This window comes from Podarcis tiliguerta, assembly GCF_965153285.1.
Source record: "Podarcis tiliguerta genome assembly, chromosome: 12".
Lineage (NCBI taxonomy): Eukaryota > Metazoa > Chordata > Lepidosauria > Squamata > Lacertidae > Podarcis > Podarcis tiliguerta.
Genome location: NC_139545.1, coordinates 22,809,014 through 22,833,921, shown reverse-complemented (window position 1 = coordinate 22,833,921; position 24,908 = coordinate 22,809,014). Strand labels below are relative to the sequence as shown.

Sequence of the window (24,908 nt, the reverse complement as noted above, 5' to 3'; positions counted from 1 at the left end):
CATAAATGTTGTTGTTGTTGTTTAGTCGTGTCTGACTCTTTGTGACCCCATGGACCAGAGCACGCCAGGCACTCCTGTCTTCCACTGCCTCCCGCAGTTTGGTCAAACTCATGCTGGTAGCTTCGAGAACACTGTCCAACCATCTCGTCCTCTGTCGTCCCCTTCTCCTTGTGCCCTCAATGTTTCCCAACACCAGGGTCTTTTCCAGGGAGTCTTCTCCCCCTGAATACATAAATACAAATAATACATATGATACAAATTGTGAATTCACACACATGCGCAAATTTTGAATACGCACACATACTCACACTTCCTAGAGAGTAATTGGATACAGCGGGACTTCTTTATAAACAAACATTTATAGGATCAGTCTACTGATTGAGGGATCAATGGACTAAGACTCATATGATAAACCATCTAACACTTTTTAAATTGAATGACATAATCATAAAACCGAGTCCCATTTTCTTTAACTGGGGATTAGGAGATCGGTGCCTTCTTGCTTTCTGTGATTAGTAGAATTTGAATTTGAATAGAAGCCCACTTGAATAATTTGCACATATGACTCTGTTCACAGAATATAGCTTTTCAAAGCAGAACATTCTGGGGGTTTATTTAAACAGCCAAATTTATTCTGCCTTTCTACTAAGCAATCAATGTTTTTCTTAGGATACTTCACTAGATTGTATTAAATCCGACATATATTAAATCACCTTAGTGAATTCAATAGGACTGTTCTTGGTTAATTGTTGTCACCTTTAAATAAAAACACCTCTCTGAGCTTAACTAGGGTTGTGGGAATTTAACATGGAGTCTGGCATCTGATGTAGGAGTGAGAATAAAAGAGAAAATTGTATTGGATATCACGAAGGATATTACATAAATTGCTTTGTGGATTTTTAAAAAAACCTTTAACACTTTATTTTTCACTGGGAGGGGGTAACATTGAATTTCAATACACTAAGCTGTCTGGAAAATTACTGCAAGCTCCTGCATTTGAATAGGTGTTCTGTTTTTCTGTCTGATACTATTGCAACGAGAAACAATTTTCTTGAAGGCATCCTTGCAGGCAGATGGTGGCAACGATGTAAATAAGGGGGGGAGATACTTATTTATGAACTTCCTGCGACTGCACTGTTTCAAACACTAGAAGATGCTTCTTTGACAAATCCAAAATAATTAATGCTTTTCTCGAATAGCAACCCATTCACCTTGCTGTTAGTGCTGAAACAGAATCCTCTTTTAAGAAGAAAAATAATATCACAACCTTTATCCCTGTCTCCATGTGCTTGGGAGTAAACCTCGTTGAATCCAATAGGGCTTACTTCTGAGTCAGCATTGTGCTGGGTGGAAAACGCAGACAAATTTGAAGCCATCTCAATTTATTTTGTCTGCAGACGGATGCAAGCTCACGAAATGTGTGAATGTCTGTTGCTCTTTACGCTCCATTACTGCATTATTTACTGTTAGTTAGTTAATTAATGAAAGCAAATTAATTAATAGCCTGTCCTTTGACAAAAGACACCAGGGCAGTTTACAGCAGCACAAAAAAATGCAACATGAGTTAATTAAAACAGTCAAAGTTAAAAACAACAACAACATCTTGCCTCTTTTAGATAACACCTGAGTGGCTGACCTGGGCAGATAGCCAGCTCCCCCTCCTACCCAGAACATAATTGCCAAAGCCTGGCTCTAGACCTGAGGTCTAGGTAAAAGGTAGGCTCTAGGCCCAAGGGTGCGGAGCTCGTTGGACTACAACGCCCATTATCCCTGATCACAGACCATGCTGGCTAAGGTCTTTGGGAGCTGGAGTCTATCAACATCTGGAAGCTACAGGTTCCCCCCTCCCCCACTTCTCAAAGCAGTGGGGTTCTGGGGGTGAAATCTGCCAGAGGCAGGTGTGGTCTGCAAACTTAAGTAACAAGCCAGATGATAAAGTGGGCTGGAAGCATGTACATAATTGAAAGCAGGTAGCTGTCTAAATCCAAAACAGCAATCAAAGCTAGGTAGCAGGTGCCTAGGGAGAGTCTTCACATAAAGAGCAAGTTGCTCCTGCAGACTGAGGAGTGATAACTGATTCAAGGGATTGGTGGGTGGTGACTGGCCCTTGGGTCAGGTATGCTCAGGTATTAAAGGTAAAGGGACCCCTGACCATTAGGTCCAGTCGTGACCGACTCTGGGGTTGCGGAAACGCCGTTTACCTTCCCGCCAGAGCAGTAACTATTTATCTACTTGCATTTTGATGTGCTTTCAAACTGCTAGGTTGGCAGGAGCAGGGACCAAGCAACAGGAGCTCACCCTGTCATGGGGATTTGAACCGCCGACCTTCTGATCGGCAAGCCCTAGGCTCTTTGGTTTAACTCAAAGCGCCATTACAAGCCTAGATAGCACACTCAGAGCACTGTGCTCAGTGTGCTGGGCTTGCAGGGAAAGATAGAATTGTAGAGTTGGAAGGGGCCAGGGTGGGTGTGGGTGTCATCCTACAATGCAGGAATCTTTTGCTCAACATGGGGCTCGAACCCATGACCTTGAGATTAAGAGTCTCACGTTCTTTACTGACTGAGCCATCCCAGCTGCCATGTTCAGGAGGGAAGGTACAAGAACCTGACTTCTAAGAGCCCCAGTTTGAGGCCTCCGTGACACCAAGCATTTTCAACTTCCTGTAGTTGAGCCCACAGTTTAAATTATAGGGCCCGCCCCAATGCAATTCCTGCTTTTCAAGGGAAAGATTTTGGATGGACAAGGCCATCAAAATGAGGCAGCCATCCAAGATGGCAGATGCAGTGGGCAGTCTTGGCAAGATGAGTCATTGTATCAGGTGGCACTGCCCTGTGCTAACCTGCTGCCCATGGAAAAGGCTGTCCCGTCTCCAATGCTGAAGTAAGATTCAACTGGTCCATTTGGGCAAGGGCTGAGCCCTGCCAAGTGAAATGGCAAGCAATTTTTTAAAAAGCTTTTATTGGAAACAAGGGAGCCTTTGTACAGCCATCTGTACCCACAAAATCCTCCTTGGAACCTGGAATCCTGATTGTGCATAGTTCTCGGTCACACAGAAGTGTCCATCCATTGCTAGGGTTGGGCGATATATTGATACCTTATCCAAAAACCGGTCTGTATTATGATATCAGTTTCATCATTTTTGACCTGGCAATACATCGTTAATCATGTTGCATGTGTGTGTGCTATGCCAAAAAATCACAATGTGGGACAATCTTTGAAGCCAGCCAATGCCTCTACGTAGCTCCGTCCTTATTTCAGACATTGTGATATATTAGTATATTGCAATATTTAGCTGGTGATATCCTCCTCCTTCTTCGGTGATCACTTGTAGCCGAGTAAGATTGTCTTCCATGAACACGGTCTTAGCGGTTTGTCTGTAAGTGACTGTGGAGGCCAATTCAGGATCCACACGTCCTTCCACAGTGGGGACATAGGTTTCTAGGCGGGAGTTGATCACGGTGAGGGTTTGCCAACGTGCCTTCCTTTTAGCGCATTTCTCCCTTTCGTCCTGATTTTGAGAGTCTTCAAAGCCCATGACACCTTTGGTAAAGGCTGTTCTCCAATTGGAGCGCTTCCAGGCCAGTGTTTCCCAGTTGTCAGTGTTTATACTACATTTTAAAAGATTTGCCTTGAGAGAGTCTTTGAACCTCTTTTGTTGACCACCAACGTTACACTTTCCATTTTAAAGTTCAGAATAGAGTAATTGCTTTGGAAGACGATCACCAGGCATCCGCACAACATGACCAGTTCAACAAAGTTGATGTTAAAAGCTGGTTATATATTATGAAGTTGAAAACCAGATATTGCCTAGCCCTACAGTTCGCCTTTACATAGTTCCATCCTTATTTCAGACATTGTGATATGTTGTGATATGTTGTGATGTTTAGCTGGTATCGGTATATCGCAATGTTGAAAACCAGATATCGCCCAGCCTTAGCAGTCGCACTCTTCGCTTGAAAACCAGGGTTTTTTGGGTGCATTCCCATACCCATTGATGAATATAAGAGCATGAACACTCAAATGGGGTTAAGAATGTGTTGGGTGGCTGTTCTGATCCACTGGCCCGCAGGAGGGCTTGTAGGGATGGTTGGGTGCAGGGATACCAAAGGAGGGTGCCAACAACATGAGAATGGCCCGTTCTAGTGCTTTATTCAAGAAGGCGTAGACTTGCGGCAAAGCATCCCACCAGTTCTCCTAGCCTTTGTAGAAGCAGGATGGACACTGCAGCAAGGAGACGGCTTTTCTGCACCCAAGCAGATGTACAGATGTTCTCTATGCACAAAGCATCATGTGTCATTTTGTCTAGGACTTCCCATCACTTCACCTGCCCAGAAGAGGACATAGGTGGCCAATACCCAGTTCTTACAGATAGCTCCCTTTTCTGGGCTCAGAGCCCAGCACCCCAAGCCCCACAGATAAGGGTAACATCAAACCATGTCAATTAGTGTGTTATCAACGCAAATAAATGCAAACATGCGCAAAGCATTCCCCCCAGCAATCCAACAGTGGCCTTACTCCCCCTCTGCCCAAAAATTTATGTAAGTTTTTCATAGCTTCCCACTTGAACCTTCTATTTTTTTAAACACACACACACACACACACACACACACACACACACACACACACATTTTTGGGAGCAAAGATACTGTGTGGTAAAAAATAGAATAACCCTCTCTGCTGAACAGTCAGCCTATTAAATATATGACTCATTCCATCTTGTTTTAAAAAGGAAAGGAAAGAGGGAGGTGCTACACTTCTTATCTAACCTGACATTTCTTATATGCGGAAGAGTAGAAATTCTCCTAGTGTGACAAGGTAAACGTAGGGCCAAGTGAACATGTTCTAATTTAATAAGCCTGGGTCACAGAAATTAATGTTATCCTGATCTACCGGAGCAATTTGAGGGATTCAGTAAAACACACTGTCTTCCAGTTTCTGTCGTCTTCAGATCCTTGGCAAAAGGCCCAAATGTTTTTCTTTCTAATGGTGTGCCCTTTGCTTTTCTAATAACATAAAAGGCCGAACAAGACTGACACCTTTCTCGCTGTCTCTCTGCTTACAAATTCTGCAGCCTTGGAAGAAAATTAATTTTCCATTCATTGCCAGAGTTTCAAAGGGCTATCTATTTTTTTTTTTTTAAAAAAAAAGCAAACGGGGATGTGTGTGTACCCAAGATTGCTCATCGTCAGAGTTGACCTACTGAAATTAATGGACATAAATTGGTCATATTCATTAATTTAAGTGGGCTTACTTTGAGTATGATTGGGTACAACCCAAAGTACCCCAGTGGTGTGAGATTCCAGCTTTCCCAGGGTTTGTATTTTCTTTGGAATGAGGCACAGAGGAGACTGCGGTGTCTTTCATGGTATATGGTTTATTTGCACATATATACAACCTGAGCCTACGATGGAGGGGTTTGCAGCATTCAGACCCCAAGAGGGTCTTGCTTCTCCTGTAGCCACAGCCTTAGATTCCAGCAGAAATCATGCATGGCTCTGACCCTGTGCCTTCTCAGCCTGCTGTCTCGCTTCCAGCTTCGCGCACGCATAACTCCAACTCTCCACTCTGACCTTTGTTTTTCTAACTAGCAGTCAGTCGAGAGGGGCCCACCCATTTTCTATCCGGCACAGATCCATTTCCTTAGTTACCTTAATCACCTATGACCACACCATGAAGCTAGCAGACTCTCCTCAAGTGTCCTATTTTCCAGGGACAGTCCTGGATTTATAGAAGCCATTCTGATTTGATCCTGCAATGTCCCACTTTCCCTCTATTTCCATTGGTGAAGCATTGGAGGGTATGGTTATGCAACCTCCGAGCCAAGGAGATAAGTAACTATACAGCCTTTAAAAGACATCTGAAGGCAGCCCTGTATTAGGAAGGTTTTGTTTTTTTAAAATGTTTAACGTTTTACTATGTTTTTATATATGTTGGAAGCTGTCCTGAGTGGCTGAGGCAACCTAGTCAGATGGAGGGATATTATTATTATTATTATTATTATTGAATAGGTCATCCTTATTTTCATTGGAGAAATGTTAGAGGGTAGCTTTTCCAGGAATTTGAGTCCTCCTTTAGATTTTAACACTTGCTGGATTAGGATCTTGGCAAACAGCGTATTCCACCCTAAACACAGGACAATATACAGTCGTACCTTGGTTTTTGAACAGCTTAGTTCTCAAATGTTTTGGATCAAGAACAACGCAAACCCAGAAGTGAGTGTTCTGGTTTGTGAACTATTTTTGGAAGCTGAACATCTGATGGGGCTTCCATGGCTTCCGATTGGCTGCAGGAGCTTCCTGCAGCCAATCAGAAGCCACGCTTTGGTTTTGGAAGTCGAATGGACTTCTGGAACGGATTCCGTTTGACTTGCAAGGTACGTCTGTATTGCTTTGCTATTCCTACAAAAAGTAAATATAGCTGTGTTGGGCAAATTGAAATCCATATTAGGGCAATGCCACTATTAGGCCAACCAAAATGTTGTAAGCTTTTGCCGTTCCTGGGCATTCCTAGCCATTTCCACAATGGTCAAGGGTTTATTGGCATCTGAAGTACCAGGGAAGAAAGATTGAATGCCCCAAAGTGACCAATTTCTCCCCTAATCCACCAAAATGCACAATGTATTCTTGAATATAAGTATTGTGTATGTTCAGAGTTTACTACTCTGTCCAGTCCTCCCCCCAAAATTATCTACTTATTTTGGAAAGGGGGGGTGGGGAGAGCTAGTATTTAGCATGCAGAGATGACACAAACTGTAGATATATGAACCCAGGAACAAAACCACAGCTGTTGGTTCTAAATTTAAACCTACGAGGTCCTGCTATCTCACCCAAGCAGCAGAGCTACGGCAAAACCGTTTGTGGGAGTTGCTGAGATAAATTATTTGTAACAGCACTGGAAAACAAGAAGCAAGGAGTTAGTTTGTTCCAGTGATGTTTCTTCAGTTTTTCACAGTATGTATTGTTTATTCTTCCAGAGAAGATAGATGAAATTGGTTGTAAATTCCACTGTTGCGTGTGCTGTAGCATTTGCTAATTATATGACTCATTCAGGTTTTCGGTCGCGATGGTAAATAACACTGTCTCTCTGTGAAATTTCTAAAGGCACTTGAGGATTGAGTTATGGAAGCTAATTTATAAAGCAATATATTCATCTATGCATTTATTTATTTTTTGCAACAAATGTAGTCTTAAAGAATACAAGCTATTAAAGGGATTTTACATCATTGCCCCAGGAATGTTTCTAACAGGACAGTACCCAAGTGTGCCATCTAGAGGAGCTTATGCACTTTTAGAAGAAAAGGAAAACGTGGAACCTGCTGTTTAAAATGCTAATATATAGACTGGCAGTTCTTAGCTTATCATTAGGAGGTAGGTTTGTGCTATTTGTGTTATATTGGGTATCTCTTTCAGACAAATAATAGCTTGTCCTTTGAGCATTTCGGGTGTTTACTTAGTGGCATCAAACACATTCTAATGTACTGCAATGCTGCTGCTGCTGCTGCTGCTGCTGCTGCTGCTGCTGCAATTGTTTATTCTCTGTACAGTGGTACCTTGGTTCTCAAACGCCTTGGTACTCAAACAACTTGGAACCCAAACACTGCAAACCGAGAAGTAAGTGTTCCAGTTTGTGAACTTTTTTTGGAAGCCAAGCATGCTCCATTTTGGGTGTTACACTTCTGATTTTTGTTTTGTTTTTGTGACTGTGTGGAACCCAGTTCAGCTACTGACTGATTGTGTGACCACAGTATATTATTTATTGCTTTCATTTTATGGATCAATGGTCTCATTAGATAGTAAAATTCATGTTAAATTGCTGTTTTGGGGTTTTTTAAACGTCTGGAATGGATTAATCCATTTTGCATTACTTTCTATGGGAAAGCACGCCTTGGTTTTGGAACGCTTTGGTTTTGGAACGGAGTTCCAGAACGGATTAAGTTTGAGAACCAAGGTACCACTGTATTCTAGAAGTTCTCTCTTGTCTTTATTTTGTTTGTCATCACCACACACCACACCACACACCCATACCACACCTCAACAAGGATATTACAGAGCTGAAAAAAATATTCAGAAAAGTGCAACCTAGAGGACCAGTGGCTGCTATGAGGGCAGGTGACAACATACAGAGCTTTAGGAGAGTAAAGCAGGGATATGATGATAAAGGTGTATAAAATTATTTTTGATGTGGGGAAAGGGTCCCCCCAGGGAAAAAATCTCATCGGCATATGGTTGGTCACTGCTGCAGCTTAGTCTTGTCTGGATGTCACACCTGGATGTCCTACCCTTAAATAATAATAATAATAATAATAATAATAATAATAATAATAATAATAAATTAATTTATACCCCACCCATCTGGCTGGGTTTCCTCAGCCACTCTGGGTGGCTCCCAGCAGAATAAAAAAGCAATAACATATCATACATTCAGATAAGGATCTGCTGGATCAAACCAAAGATTCAGCACTGTTTCTACAGTGGCAACAACAACAATAACAACAACAACAAAAACCCTGTTGAAATCTCACAGGAAAGACACAAGCACAGCAGCACAATTTTATTTTTTGAAGGAAATGCTGTTTACAGTTCTGTCTGTGTCCTTTGTCAGCTCCTTTTACTCTGGAAAAGTGTTTCACTTTTGTGTCCTAGCGGAGTATTGCCATGGAGATAAATGTGCTGTTCCTTACGTTTGCCCCTTTTATCGACTGCGAATGAATGTCCAGGTCAGTCTAACTCTGCCAGAGAAAGGAGTAGGCATTTCTAGATAAGCTTATTTGACAATGTCAGGAATGCTATAATAAAGTCTGGCTATGGGAAGAATAAAAGTGTATTAAGCTTAGCCGTCAAATGGATCTTGGGGGTTATTTCAGGTAGTGGAGCTGCCTTTTCTGCAGAACGAGATCACTCATGACAGCTGTGGTTAGAGGCAAACCTCCCTGTCACATGACTAAAGTTGTGTACAGATTTCCATTTACTCTGACTCCTGTGCTTTCCTGCCACTGGCTCTTGAATCTATTTACATCAATGATGCAACTGTCGTTTCTAAAGAAATGTCGCTGTTGGGTGTCTGCCCCCCACCCTCAGATCATCTTCAGAATGCCAGGAAAACTTAAGCCACACTCACTTTGCGGTTAAGCTGAGGTGTGTACATTGGAGACAGCCATTGCGCGTGCGCCGATGACAGCATGTGCACAGATGACAGCTTCATGAATAGGAGCTGGAGGATGCTTGCCAGGGCAGGGAAACCAAATAGGAAATGTGCATTGGAGTGGGGAGAGACATCCCAGCCTCCTCTCCTGTGGGGACAACAGCACACAGATGCAACTTGAAAAGCGGCAGGAGGGGAAACCAACTTGCTGCACTTTAAGCCGCTAATGCACGGGTCCCCAAACTAAGGCCTACGGGCCAGATAAGGCCTGGGGGACTCGTTTATCCAGCCCGCAGTGACCCCTGCCGGCCGCTTTTTCCAGTGCTGCACTGCACAGCTGCCCACTTCTGGGTTGGAGGAGCAGTGGAAATAGCTTGTGCACATGTGCATTATTTGCGCATGGGCAAGCGTTATTTCTGGTGCACATCTGGGTTGGACGAGGCCCATGCACATACGCACAAGCTTTTCCCAGTGCTCCTCCAACCTGGAATTGTGCCGGGAATAGCGTGTGCGCTTGCGCTCCCCTGACCTCTGGCTCGCCGTGTGATCGGCGCTGGGGACACCGGACCCAGGTGCAGTAAGTTTGCTGACCCCTGGCTAATGTGTATATAGCCCAAGAGTTGCAGAGTTTGGGATGTTGACTCACTTCCTCCAGACTTGCCTTTGTCCCAGCTCACTTATGGTCAACGGAATAAACCGCGCAAGCTGATCAAAAGTGGTCCTATATTGTGTGACTTCATCAAGAGATTTTCCCATGCCTGTTAGAGTAGAAAAAAGCAAGAAAACAGCATTCAACTTGCATAAGATATGTTTGGCAGTCCCTACACTTCAGCAGTCTTAAGACACACCTGTCTTTTGCCCTGGTCGTAAGCAGGTGAAGTGAAAGTAAATCCCATTGCTTTCAGTTTCACCGGCTTCCAGTTGCATCGATCTGGTTTCCGCGGTCTTTGCAACAGTGAGAAACTGATTGACATGTTCAGTGAGTGTCCGTAAGCTGTAAATACAGGATCTAGTGGTGGGACTGTACCAGTATCACAGTGGGATTGTGATTATTGTCGGGGGGGGGGGGATGTCTGAAGAAACAGAGCCAAAAAATAATTCATAATAGAATTGTAGCGTTGGAAGGGATCCTGAAAGTCATCTAGGCCAACCCCCTGTGATGCAAGTATATTGCAGAGCTGTTTCCTAAAGCAGGTATTGCAAGACACATTCGTTGCATATCGCAGAGGTAGCCAACACGGTGCTCTCCGGAGATTGCTGGACTCGGATTGGCCCTGATCAGTGGCCATGCTTGGCTGGAGCTGTTGGGGGAAGGAGGCTAATAACATCTAGAGGGCACCGTGTTGTGTACTGAATAGCTAGCATAAACATAGCAGGTGGTGATTGATGACCAGGTGGTTTTGTTCACCTCCATTGTGTGGCGACTGATGCTTATTGGGACTAGAGGGGCAGAAGGCAGGGAGACCAGCAGGAGGCGGAGCCAGAACCAGTGACAGGCAGACCAATGACAGGTGGAGGCTGGTTAAGGACCAGTTGAGGCTGGTCCATTAGGGAGAAGGGGGAGCACTGCCCCACCAATTTCAGCCTGCTCCCAGCCAGCCTTCACCAAACTGCCTCTTTTCTTACAAGAAGTCAGGGGGCGGAGCGGATCCGCCTGTCATAGGTTCTAGCTCCGCCTACTGTTGTGTTGTCAATGGGCACCAGTCACCTCTGGGCCCCACTTGCCCTAATGGACCAACCTGCCCTGCATCTCCTTGTGCTTCTTTGTTCTTCAGCGAGCCTCACTGTCTGCTCTCCTTGACAGGCAAACTCCGAACCGCCCAAGCAGAGGAGGGAGGACTCGAAAAGCCGCAGTGCTTTGCTGCACGAGATCCAGAGAGGGACTCGGCTGAGGAAAGTACCGCAGACCAATGACCGAAGTGCACCGCAGATTGAAAGTGAGTCTTCGGCTTCCAGAACTTCTCCAAAGCAATGGTCACAGAGCTGTTTTTTTCCAGGCTGAAAGTCCCTGTGGGCTTTTTGTTTTTGTTTTGCTTGGTTACCAAACCCCGGAAAAGCACCACGTAGATAAGCCTCTTCTACTTATGAGCTGAAAGCTGCTTATATTGGCCACATTTCTTGAGGTTTGGCCTGTCCAGTTCCACACCCCGCCCTGCAAGGACCAAGCCTCCCATTATAAGCCTCCTGCTGCCTTTTGGTCTGTATTAATGTACAACTTCTTTGTATATATAGCAAGGGGGTGGACAGCCTATATCTTTTTTTCTGACCAGCCCAGGAGAGGCAACGTGTTGTGGATTCTTTCTTAAGACTCCCTAACCCCAATTTAAAAAGTTTATTATGTTGCTGGAGAGGGGTGTTCTAAATGCAGACTGGACACTGTTCATCCTTTACTTTTTTCTTATTAGATTCCCACCCAGCCCCTGCCTGGTCTTTCCTTTAACAGCATTTCTGAAAACTTGTCAGTTGTTCACTGGCCCGTGTCACAAGGAAAGTGGAACTGTGAATAGTTGCCATTTTCTCTGTAAAAAGGCAGGATTCACATATTCCAGCAAATTTAATTTTATTACAGTGTTCTTTTATCTATTCTCTGTAAATATTCCACTTTTTATTAAATGTTTGATCTGTATGGTCTCGGAATCTTGCTGTCAAGATGGATAGATTAGCAAGAAGAAGATCCCTGCCTTCATTCACACACCAGAGGGTGCTGTGTTTCAGGATGTGGGGAATTGTGTATGTGGCTGTTGCATCAAGTGGCTTTCTTATTCATTATATGCTGCAGGGAAAGACACCGAGGGTAAAAATAAAAAGGGCCAGTAACTCGGAAAGCTTGATAGAATAACCCAGATTTAATTTTTATTTTATTCTTTTGTCACAGACTCTAGGAGGAGGGCCAGCAGAGATGGAGGAAGCTCAGGAACAGGCAGAAGTGACATCCCTCAGGCATTGGGGAACCTCTTTGCAGAGGGTTTTCCTGTTCTGAGACCAGTAGGCCAAAGGGATCTGACAGGTAAAAAAAAACATTTTTCTATTTAAAAACATCGTCCTCTTGCAGTAACTAGAGCCTGGGTAAACAAAACACGATGTTTTTTTCTTATGATATGTTTGAAAGAGACACTAATTTATTCTTCAGAAACAATAAACACACACTCTCTCTCTCTCTCTATATATATAATCTGTTTCAGTAAAACATTGTAGGGCAAGCTTCTTTGACTTTCCCTTTACACTCAGTTTCCCTAGCAACAATCTTATTTTGGCCCAGGATAGGAAAACCATCAAAACAGTATTTTTATATATTTAAAAGCCACCACGAACCACTCTTCAGCCATGGCTCGCAAGAGCAGTTTTCGGATTGGCCCATAAAAACAAATGTGACAAAAAAAACCATATGGAAAAACTGGATAGCTCAGTTGGTTAGAGCATGGCGCTGATAAAGCCGAGGCTGCAGGTTCAATCCCTACAACGGACAGCTGCAAATTCCTGCATTGCGGGGGTTGAACTTAGATGATCCTCAGGGTCCTTTCATATTCAGGCCCTTTGGCTGGAGCTGACAATAACACCAAGATGCCACCAAGAGAACCTCTCTTGGAAGGACATTTCAAAGATGGAGTGCCACCACAGAATATGCTCCGTCTCTGTTCATCACCCATCACACGTCAGACAAGGGAGGGAGGGAGAAGGCAGCAGACACGGAACAAGGCCTCTGAGGCAGGGCAGATTCCCCTGGTCCCAAGCCATTGAGCGAAAACCGGTCCTTTGACTTGTGCTAGTTCATTGACTAGCAATTAAGTGTAGCATTTGCTGGTGTTGAGATGTTCCATATGCCCAGTTAACAACCCCAGTGCTGCCTCTTGCGTTCCCTGCAGTTCCCAGTCTTCAGAAGGCAGCCCCACCAGCAACACACTGCAGCAGTCTAAAAAGCGACGTGACAAGTGCCACTCAGAACCATGGCCAGGTTTATCTCTATATACACATGCTCTCATTCCAATGAGAGAAATCTAATTAAAGCAAACAGTTTCTTGGGGAAATGTGCATCGGAAATGGCAGGCTTAATAAGCTGGGTGGAAAGGGCAAAAAACACCCAGATCTGTCCGTACCACAAATGCCCCGGGGCTTCTGCCTCGCCTCAGTGCAGCATAACTTGAGATATACAGGAATGATTGCTCATTCTGTTGAGTAGGAGGCTGTGAATTTCTGTCGTTCGCGTCAGAGCAAAATGTGTCGGGGTTTCAGCCACCTCTGCTCTGCCTCCTGGGAAATGGCCGAGTCACTGTTGATATTGCAGCGTCTGACAGCTAATCTGTAGGATTGGAATGGCAGGCAGGCAATGGGGGTTTGTGGCAAAGGGAAACGAGATTTGTGAAGAGGCTGACAGGACAAATTCACATCTCTCTTTTTTGGTCGTCGTTCAAAGTGAGTGGCCCGCGCCACTGTTACCTTGGTTTATTTGCTGCTTCCTAAAACTTTTATTTGGTTTCCTCAGGTGGTCGGGCGGGTCAGCCAAGCGCTGTGAGGACATCTCCTCCTGCAAAGAGTCCAGACCCACCGAACAATAATGGGAAGGCCAGCGGCAACCTTCAAACTGCGTCTGACAGCCCCAAACCAGCAAGTCCATCGGAAGCATCCAAGGCCCAGCAAGCGATTCCGGCTCGTCCCAACATCCCTGCTCCTCCTCCGCCGCCGCCACTGCCGCTATCGCCTTCCTCCAGCAAACCTTCACTTATCTTTCCCCCTCCTCCCTCTCTTCCCCCTCCTCTGCTTGAGAATCCCGAGAGCCTCCCCTCCCCAAGCGCTGCTGCTCCTTCTCCCCGCAAAACCCCAGCATCCCCTTCACACATGCCGGCGCCGCCAATGCCTCCTCCTCCCCCTCCCTTGCCTTTAGGGCCCCCTACTTCACTCCCAGGCAAAACCAGCGAGTGCCCCAGTCCATCAGCCTCCCAGCCTGACCTAAGGCTCAGTTCCCCTTCCGTGCCCCCTCCGCCACCACCACCACCTCCAGTGCCTTCTATGTCCACCTTTTCCTCACACAGGACGTCTTTGCCGCTGCCCCCTTCGCCAACTTCTCTCAGTGCCTCGAGCGGCAGTGGCGAAGCCCCGCCTCCGCTGCCCCCCAAGTCGCCGTTTGTGCAGTCCCAGATGCAGAAGCCCAGCATTCAGTCGCTGCCTCTTCCCCCAGCCCCTCCAAGCACCCAGCAAGTGGCTATGACACACAAGAGGAGACAAGGCAGAGGCGGAGGTAGGAATGGCACTCTTTAGCTGCATCAGCACTGGTCCATTTCAATGTACCATAGTCCAAAATGCAGGGGTAGGCCAGCGCCATGGCCTGCAGCCTCCAGCATCCCCTACGCTGGCTGGTGCTGGAGGGAGATGTAGTCTTTGCTGCGAACCTGGAAGTGGCACGGAAAGGGGCAAAAACTGCCCTAAAGGAATGTGACAATGGCAATCCCACAAGCCCTTGCACCGACTGTTGAGGCCCGTGGAGAGTTTGAGCAAAGAGTGATTTTGGTGATTTTGGTGTTTTCAGGCTTTTTCTATGGCGTTCATAATATGTACAGCCGTACCTTGGTTGACGAACGCCTTGCAACTCAAACATTTTGGCTCCCGAACGCCACAAACCCGGAAGTGAGTGTTCCAGTTTGCAAACATTCTTTGGAACCCAAATATTTGATGGGCTTTCCACGGCTTCCGATTGGCTGCAGGAACTTCCTGCAGCCAATCGGAAGCTGTGCTTTGGTTTTTGAACATTTTGGAAGTCGAATGGACTTCCGGAACAGATTCCGTTTGACTTCTGAGGTACCACTGTATATGTAATTTCATTTAAACGCATGGTGCCTCGGAACGTAACCCCCACATATAAATGTGAGGAGTTGCCCATATAGTGCTAAATTAGGCATAGACAACCATCAGCCCTCCAGATGTTTTGCACTACAATTCCCATCATCCCTGACCGCTGGTCCTGTTAGCTAGGATCATGGGAGTTGTAGACCGAAACATCTGGAGGGCCGAAGGTTGCCTATGCCTGTGCTAAATCATGCCAGACCTGAGTTCAGCCAGGCATGTGTTTCTTTTGTATATGCTTTGATTTGTAGAGAGCAAAATCTAAACTAAGCGTGGGGCTGGCAGTGCGGAAGGCATCTTTGTACACAACTGCAGAATTGATGGGCGTATGTAAAAATCAGAGGAAGCGAAAGCGTATGTTTGAAAAGGTCTCTCTTAACATTTGAAGCACACTGGTTCTCCCAAAGAATCTAGGAAACTGTAGTTTACCCCCCACAAAAAGAGCTACAAATTACACTAGCTTTAAGAAGCTAGTGCTCCTGGGATTCTTGGAGGGGGGAAGAGTTGTTTGCTTTAAATATATGGTGTGTATGCAGCCTTACTGAAATCTAGTGAACAGGCAGGTTTGCGGACAAGTATATTTGAATAGCAGCAACAAATGAATGGGACGCAGAGAAAGAGGGATAATCATGGGACCATTCGGACACTTTTAACTCCACATTCAGAACACTTGCCATTGTACAGCTCTACTGGGAATGCACTGCTTTAGGACAAATTGAATGTTCACTTGTTCTTTCAATAATAACAATAAATACCCTTTTAAAATGTGTTGGGGAGGGGGTGGGGCTTACTGGGTTGTTTTTTATTTTTATTACGTATTTTGTGGTTTTATATTGCCACCACCCTGAGACCTCAGGGTATAGGTTGGTATACAAATTTAATAAATAATAATAAGATCATCCTTGTCCATCGAAAGCAAGCACATTGGGAAGTGGGTAAGATTAGAAATTTATTTCGCAATGAGAGTCCTGTTGTGCTCAGGTCCTGGGTGTCTGGCTGACCACTGTAAAAGCAGGCTGTTGGACTAGATACGTTCTCATGATGTTAGAATCAGCAGCACTGCATTTCTCCTGTGCAGATACTGCAAAAAGGGGCTACTAATGTTGTTTTATGCAGGTTGCATGCTAACTAGCCTGTAGTTTGGGATGCGGGTGGCACTGTGGGTTAAACCACAAAGCCTAGGACTTGCCAATCGGAAGGTCGGCGGTTCGAATCCCCGTGACGGGGTGAGCTCCCGTTGCTCGGTCCCTGCTGCTGCCAACCTAGCAGTTTGAAAGCACATCAAAGTGCAAGTAGATAAATAGGTACCACTCCGGCGGGAAGGTAAACGGCATTTCCGTGCGCTGCTCTGGTTCGCCAGAAGCGGCTTAGTCATGCTGGCCACATGACCTGGAAGCTGTACGCTGGCTCCCTCGGACAATAAAGCGAGATGAGCGCCGCAACCCCAGAGTCGGCCACGACTGGACCTGGTCAGGGGTCCCTTTATCTTTCCTAGCCTGTAGTTTAAAGTGGTCACATGTCAATAGGGCTGCAACATAGGGGTTTTCTGAATATTTAGACCTGCTCTTTGCCTGTAGGCTACTTCACAGGGATGGTGTACAGGTTATTTACGCTAGCCTGAGCTCCTTGGGAGGAGGATAAGATATAAGTGTAGTAAAAAACAAGTATGTCTGGTGCAATGTTTGCTTCTCTGAGCCTTTTTCTAATGTGTATTTTCTCTTAGGAAAGCTGATGCCACCCCCAGCGCCTCCTGCAAGGTCTCCGACAACTGAACTCTCAAGCAAATGCCAGTATGCTCAAGTATCTCCCTGGCTGCCTAGCCCAGACCTCTGCTCAGCAATTAAGAATGGGGCAGTCCACATAATGGGTAATGTTGATAAACCTATGTCTCTACCCTGCCCAAAGATAAAAATGGCAAGCTTAAAGAATGTAGGAACTTGTCTTCCCCCAAAACGATGGGGTATTCACCCATGAAGGCTTGTTCAAATGAGGTGTTTACTAATTTACTAAGGAATGGCAAGAGAAGAACCTAAACAATGATATTACAGAAAAAAAGCAAATTAAATTTTAAGTATGTAGCATTGAGCTTCTTTTGCTGTAGATTTCAGATACAAATGTAACTTCATGTTGTTTTGAGGTTAAGAAATAGATATTTGCTGAAGTAACTGGGTGGAAACTTTTTTTAGAAACAGAGGGAGAATAATATCAATAATGTTTAGCAGCTATCTAAAAACTGAAAGCTGTTTACATGCACCCTCAAACTCTTTGTAAGGTGAAACAGTTTTATTATACCGTAAGTATCTTTACTGATGTTGTAAAAATTCTGCCATGCCAAATCACTTAATGGCTGAGCATGAACATTCTGGCTCTTGTTGTTTTATTAAAAAATAATTTCAAACACCACAAGTAACATGGAACACCCTCCACCCCAAAAGCATGCAAACAATTTTCAGGTTCAACATGCTCCTAAAGGAACTAATTCAATTTCCTGGGGTTGTTTTACAAAACAAACTAGTTCCTTTCACATACAGTTCACAGGTGACTTCAAGTTCATCCAAATGCAGGAATCCCAGCTAATTATTTTTTTCAGCATTCAGAATATTATAAGCTCTGTGATTGAAGTATAAAATACACTTGAGAAGACTAAGGAAACATCAAAACATGCACACAGTGGGATGTGAATGGTTTTATCTTTCTCAATGATTGTGATCTTTAAGCTTAATGGCCCAATGAGTTTGAAGATGTGTGTGTGTGTAAGGTAATGGAGTTGAAGATTAACTAGAAATCATTCAAAGTTCTATCCCAAAATGAACCTAATTCACACTCAGTTCACTTGGCAATGATGGGAACTACTTTGGGTGTAGTTCAGAGATTTTTGAACTGGTGCAGTAAACTTTGTTGCCTCAAACGACTTTATTCCAAGAACTGTCTTAGACCATTCCTTTATCATTTTTCTAGAGTTCCTTGAATTGGTTGAATTGTTGTAACTCAAAGGGGTGTTTTCCATTTAATTCTCCAGATGACTTTGAATCTAAATTTACTTTCCATTCCGTGGAAGAATTCCCTCCTCCTGATGAGTTTAAGCCATGCCAGAAAATTTATCCTAGCCAGGAAGCTAGAGGTAAGTCAGAAAGTTCTGTTACAGTCTGATCACTTCAGGATAGTTAAATTATTCTACTCCTCTTGCTTAAAGACTAGAAACGGTTGTGTGATTATGACTCCTTAGAAATTTTCAAGAAACAGTGGCCTGGTCAGAAATAGAGGAGATGCTCACTAGACAGAAGTCTGCTTGGTCAGATCGTGTAGATAAAAATAATCTGCGAGAGTTTTGCAGCTAGCATTAAAGGACTTGTTTCTATGTGCAAGGAAGCCATTGGCTTGGGTCAGCTGGCTTGAATCCTCATTGCAGAATCTCCTTTAGCTTTCTGAACTTGAGTCCACCTTTGAAACTCATGATTCTGTTACCAGAACAAGCCACAAGACTCGGACGCCTGCCTGGTTGGATTTGAAGGCACTGAAAGCTAAAGTGGCTTCTCCTTTCATGTCAGAAACATGCCTGAAATCTACAGACTTGGTTGTTCGGCTGTAGCTTTTTGTCATTTAGGTTTTCTAGCTAGCTTCCTTTCTATTTTTTCAGATAGCACCAACAACCCTCCATTAAGGACACAAGTCAGATGAGAGATCTCGGTAGCAGGAGCATCGCTGGAAGGATCAACGGAGCTTTGTGCAACGTAGGACCCTGTTTTGATGACCGCACAGTACATGCAGGCAAAACTGGCACTACATCCAAGCTCATAGGTGGTAAACGGTGAGATTGACTGGACTAAGATGCAGTTGGAAACTATTGTTGTATAATTCCGTTTCAATTGCTTTAAACCTGGGCTGAGACTTGTTTTTAATTTTGTGGAATACTCAGTATATATATATAAATATAAAACATGAAATAGTAGCCCACCTGTGTGGGTCATACTTTATTTTAGCATGAGTGTTCAACCTGTTCAAAATGCAAACGAGTTTGCATAGACGACAATGGTTGAAGTTTCTGCCTGTACTATCTGCTGGATATAATTTATTCGACCACGAAAATCATGCTTTCAAACTAGGTTTGCTATATTTAAATGTATGCAAATTCCCACCCACCCCCTCTTAGGAATTCTGTGCATTGTATCTTTTATATATATGTATTTATATATATATTATATAAATCCCCTTCTTCGCCTCTCTGTAGTTACACAAAAATGGCTTTCCAGTTAATGCAGTGGTGTGGATTGCCAGTGGAACGCAGCATGTGTGCATATATGTATATTTCAGTGCGTAGGTGATCGGCACTAACCTTCCTTAGCACAGCAGAGGATGGTACAGGTGTTCACTGGAAAATGCACAAGCTCCAGCTGATTAGCAAGCATGGAATACCTTCTCCTGAATTTTGCCATGTTGCTGCCTTTCACATGTCACCAACATCCCTCCTAGATGCTCTGTCCCACCCATCCCTTTGATTAGGAAGTGGAGGAAAACCTGACAGCTGACTATTGAAATGAGGCAAAGAATAATAGAATGTATATCGACTAATGAGCATCTAGGCTACATCACTACACAACTGTGCCTCCTGGCTGTCCTGGCATAGCATATTTATGATGTTAACATCCCCAGCAAATCTGAAGGACCAAACTAGATGGTTATATGGCTCTAATAGTTTCTGAACAATTTTGCTTCAGGTGAAGAGCAAGAACAGGAAGCTGGAGGAAATGCGGCAGGGGAAACATTTTGTATAAGGAAAAATGGGGTTTGATACCTCCTCTTCTGTTCCTGCTTTTAAACTGGCAGTGTCCCCTGGTTGCTTTGCATTAAAAGGGGGGAGAAAAGAGATGCCAGTATCTTACTCGTAGGGGCTGCGCTAGGTACCATATAGCAAAAATCTGTAAGAAGAGTAGCAGGTGTTCTTTTTTACATGTGTGTGCGCTCTGTGATATTCAGCTTGGCTCCTGAGAGTAGGCTGCTAGCACCTCTGATTTTAGCAACAAACTAAAGTTCTACCATATTTTTCGCTCTGTAAGATGCACCAAACCACAAGACGCACCTAGTTTTTGGAGGAGGAAAACAAGAAAAGAATATTCTGAATCTCAGAAGCCATAACAGCAAGAGGGATCGCTACGCAGTGAAAGGAGCAATCCCTCTTGCTGTTCTGGCTTGTGGGATAGCTGCGCAGCCTGCATTTGCTCCATAAGATGCATATACATTTCCCCTTACTTTTTAGGAGGGAAAAAGTGAGTCTTATAGAGCAAAAAATACGGTAAATAAATGTTGTTTAAGAGGTGGAAAAGAGCAATGTAACACCTGTTCTTTTGGCTAGCTTTAACCCACAAGTTCCTAGTGCGCTTATGAGACAGCAGCAACCAGAAAACAGGGGCATCAGTCTGCATTAGGGAATAAAGATGAGCAGGTTGTGGGGGCTTAATGATTCTTGATTTTGAAATAAGGGAGCAAGCATCCATATTGGCCTCCTTGACTACTGAACTCTACCCATTTTGTCTCTAGCAGGGAGAAAGAAATGCAAAATGGGAGTCCGTATGCACCTAGCAAAATAGCAGCAAAGTGTTTCTGTGAATTGGATATTTAAAAACAAAGAAGTGTTCTCAATAGTATGAAAAATACCATGTGATTTCATTTTAAAATGCCATGCGAAATGTAACTTCATCTTTTTTCTTCTCTTTGAGCCTGTTAAGTCAAGTCAATGGTTGAAAAGTGCTTTCATTTAGATCTGCATATATTAAATTGCCATCAAACACATGTTTTGCTTACTAATATTTTACAATGGATGCTGAGAACTATAAAAACTTTCTAGATTTGGTAGAAAACACTGAGGGCCAGAGTTAAAACTAAGCTTGCACTGGTAACCAAGAGACGGTGTCTAATTCTGTAGTAATTTTTATCCTTGGAATTTGTTCTTCACTGAAAGAAAAACCAGGAGGAAAGTGTACAGAAGTATTTAGCCACTCAGGAGATTACTCTGTGCAGAAACCATTTTATTAGTTTTGTCAATCAGCATTGTCTAATACACGAATCCCAGATGATTGCAAACCCATACATATTAGTTCCCACGAGAAATATGTAAACAAAGATTTACAGATTCTGACTCAACTGGATGCTGCTCATGCCAACATATCTTGGGTGAGGCAGCAGGGCCATTTTTTCTCAATGTACCCCAAGCCTTTGGTTAACGTGTAACGCAGGAGTGGAGAACATATGGCCTGCCAGCTGCACTCCAACTCCCAATGTCCCTAGCAAGCATGGCCAATGTGCAGGGATGATGGGAGTTGTAGTTCAGCAACAGCTGGTGGGCCAAAGGTTCCCTGTATCTGCTATAGAGGAAACTACAGAAACCAAATGCACTTTTATTGCCTTCTAGCCTGTCAAAGATTCACCAAGCCCTATAATTTCCAACTGCCTTTTGATGCCTCTTCTGTGGATTGAAATAAGCAGTAACGTGTCAACTTACTTTATATTTTAGGCATTTGATTTAGAAACTGTGCGCGCACATGCACTTCTGACATAGTATTTGATCAATGAGGGATTTACGTGGGCTCCACAAAGATGCAACAGAGCAAGCAAGGAGGAGGTAAATCGGCTGAGTCTCAAGCTAGTTTCTGAAAGGAAGAACAAAGAGGAGAGCCATCCCACAACTCTAGCACTTGCTTCTGTCTCCTCCTCAGTCGCCAGGTTCTTGCAGAAATTACACTTACACTGAAAGTTCAAGATCTGTGTGTTGTTCAGCAATGGACTATGTCTGAGTTTTCCCCTCTTAAGAAAAAAAATTAAGGGTTGTGAACACACACATCTCACTTGGTGGTAGGAAATTTTCCTGTGCAGAATCAGAGCCCTGACATTTTAATCTACAGGACTAGCACCATAGTTTCTAGAATTTAATCATGTTCGCTTGATACTTACAGGTGTATGATTGCTCTCGTCCTTTTTTTAAGAACAGAAGCAAAGGCTTACGTACATTTCAACTAATGGCAAGCCGAGTTAGATTTCCACTTTAACCATGTCTCATGTTAATCTACACAACACTGACAACAAAGCAAACCACACAAAGGAAGACAGATTCAACATGAACATAACAATCAGGGAAGAGTATCATGTTTATCCTCAGCCATTTCACATAATTTCACGATGCCAATGAGCCAATAATTTAGATTCCCCATGTGAGGAAAAGAGAGATTCACATTGTACATTAGCTTTGTTTTGCTACAATTATGGGATCAGAGGCGTACCTAGGATCCCTTGGCAAGGAGCTATATTGGCCTGCATATTGCCTCAAAATGTTGTAAGCTAGAGGTTGGCAAGGTTTACCTCACCTGGGCCGGTTCACTCCAGCGGAGAGCCCTCTGTGGGCTGGATCGTGAGTGTGAGCGCACCCACTCGCAATTTCCTGCACCACAGAAGTGAGTCCCCACGCTGCACTGCACTTCTGCCAAGCGGGTGGTTCGGTGGCGGCTCGTTGTCCTGTTAAACAACCCCCGTGGGCCTTAGGTTGGCAACCCTTGTTGTAAGCCAACCCTGCTACATTTGGGGCCCCTCCAGAACACCCTGCTGAGTGGGTCCCTGGTATCTCTGTCCCCAAAGCCCTATCCTGATTGGCATCACTGCGGACTCCTGAACCTTCTAATAGTTGTGTTAAGAGAGAATATTTCAACAGGCATGGCATAGGGCTGGGCAATATATTGGCCGAAACAGGCTTGAAGTCCATATTATGATATCCGTTTCATAATTTTTGACTAGGCAATATATCACAAATCATGATTTGTGTGCACTCTATGCCAAAATCACACTGTGGGGGAAAACCACGAAGCCAGCCAATGCTTCTACATAGCTCCATATACTTCAGACATTGAGATGTATTGGTATATTGTGATATTTAGCTGGTGGTACATCACAATGTTGAAAGCCATATATTACCCAGCCTTAGCATGGCCTTTACTTACGCAAAAGTGTGCACAGGGTTACAGCCTCAGAGCTCATCAGGAAAATGTATAAGACCTCACACTTAGCTTTCAAACTATAAATAGTTAGATATACAGTGATCTATTTTGCCTTGCCTATGAAATGTAATTGAACAGAAAACAGTTGCTGTAATTAGTGATTTAAATGATCATCTAACATACATCAAGGGGGAGGAGAAGAACCATCTTATCTGAGTGAGGAACTGGCAGGGTGAGTTTGGGCAAGGGTGGAAAGGAAATGCCGGACTTCCACCTCTAGGCACCCCCGCTGAGGAGTTGCTCCTCCTGGCAGGAAAGAGAAGCAGGAGCCAAGTTGCCTTGACGCTCCTCCTCCTAGTTTGGAGAGGAACCTCACGGGCAGCAGGGCAGCCTTCAGAACTCCCATCCTGTACAGCACCAGCACCCTCTGTCGGCTTCTGCAAACGCACTTGCTCTCTCGTCTGCCTGGTCTTGTGCTTCTACCAAGAGTGACAGGCTGTGAGCGACGGCACCCTTCTCCAGAGTTGGCATGTCCAGCCCCCCTGCCTCTGGCTCTTCCCAAAATGCTTGCGAACTAGAGGAGGTGGCTGTTGCTCAGGCTCACTGCCGCAGCAGCCTTTCCCGACTCACTAACTTTGACTGGCAGATGGCGGGGAGAGGGAAGGAGGAGAGCGATGGTGCTTCCAGCCTGCCAGGAGGGTAGACTCAATATTCTGAAAGCCCTCTCTCTTGCTGGGTGCTGCAACATCCAAAAGGGGCCTAGCATCCCTTCCTCTCCCATGCTGATTTTTGCATGTCCCCACCTCCCTGGTTCTGTGCCCCTGCCAGGGGTCAGTTTCACCACCCCCTAGGTATGCCTCTGTATATTTTTCGACTAAGTCCCAAAGACAGCACAAAGGAACAATGAAATCTACTGCCTACCATCAGTCCCAGCCAGCATGACCAGCAGGCAAGAATGATCAGAATTGTGTTTCCAACTACATATGGAGAGCCGTAAGTTCCCCATCCTTGGTGGAAGCAAATTATCTGAACAAATTCTGGTTATTTCACTGGAACAATTGCCTTTCCTAAGCAGCTATGGTACAGTTCCCACAACCAAATTAAGGTTCTTGATCTTACCTTCAGCTGTGAGCTTGCTTCTCTCTCTCTAAATGCTTAGGGCCAATTCACACTGTTCAGAACTCTATTTTGGGGAGAAATTGATTATTTAAATGCAATCTTCGCAGCCTGATATGCAGCAATATGGAACGATAGGTGAGAGAAGCAAAAAAAGACAAGGAAAAGCTACTGGCCCAATATGTGCATAGGTGAGGCAGCACACAGCTCAATAGACCCAACTCTAAATCGCCAGAACTAGAACAAGTGAGCAGCTTATTCCACTGTTGACATTTATACCATTAGCAAGGCCCATTTTTCAGTTCATAATTTCTTTGTGGCAAAATTCTTTAGGAGCACACATGTACCTGCTATATTTTTTCCTTTTACATGTGGATCAAACTTTTCAGGCAAAACTTTGCAGGCTCATTTTGATTTGCAATATTGAGAACTACATGGACTCGGGCTATTTGTCGTTCTTAGTTTCGGTTGCCCAGATGAATGAAAAAACATTCTGCATTACATTACATGCACACCGTCAGTGAAGGCCCTCTTTCCATAACACACACAGGAGGAAATTAAAAGGGGGGAAAGGAATGTGTTAATTGGATACAGCTACTAAGGAACTTTTCTCTAAAAAGAGGGAAATTTCCTCCAAAAATTCGGCAATATGGCGAGAATATCTTTCAAGGCCTGAAGAGCTTTGTGGTCTTCTTATGTGAAGGCTAAAGGTGTCTATGGTCACTGAAATGAGAAAAAGCAAAGCTTTAATATTCACTGTTAATTACAAATGCAAGTTTAAATGCAGGGTGGGAGTATCCAAATCCATTAGGAGACTTTGCAAAATAACCACAACCC

At 44.2% G+C, this 24,908-nt stretch overlaps 2 protein-coding genes across 4 annotated transcripts in view; one reads left to right on the top strand and one right to left on the bottom strand.

Annotated features, from left to right (window-relative positions):
• Positions 1 to 20,763, top strand: part of WIPF3 (WAS/WASL interacting protein family member 3) — a 38,392-nt gene extending 17,629 nt beyond the window's left edge. For 2 of the 3 annotated variants that reach the window (XM_083405028.1, XM_083405029.1), the window contains exons 3-8: positions 10,946 to 11,078; positions 12,017 to 12,148; positions 13,622 to 14,374; positions 16,700 to 16,843; positions 17,996 to 18,097; positions 18,614 to 20,763. In XM_083405028.1, the coding sequence (XP_083261154.1) occupies positions 10,946 to 11,078; positions 12,017 to 12,148; positions 13,622 to 14,374; positions 16,700 to 16,843; positions 17,996 to 18,097; positions 18,614 to 18,654 (1,305 nt within the window). In that variant the 3' untranslated portion in view covers positions 18,655 to 20,763. Of the gene's footprint in view, positions 1 to 6,817; positions 6,951 to 10,945; positions 11,079 to 12,016; positions 12,149 to 13,621; positions 14,375 to 16,699; positions 16,844 to 17,995; positions 18,098 to 18,613 lie in introns of those variants that run through there. The other variant, XM_083405030.1, reaches the window with a different exon arrangement.
• Positions 20,764 to 20,978: 215 nt separating this feature from the next.
• SCRN1 (secernin 1) overlaps positions 20,979 to 24,908 on the bottom strand; it is a 29,478-nt gene continuing 25,548 nt past the window's right edge. Inside the window, exon 9 of the mRNA XM_083405081.1 lies at positions 20,979 to 24,794. The gene's annotated coding sequence lies outside the window, so the exon portion shown is untranslated. The remainder of the gene's footprint in view (positions 24,795 to 24,908) is intronic.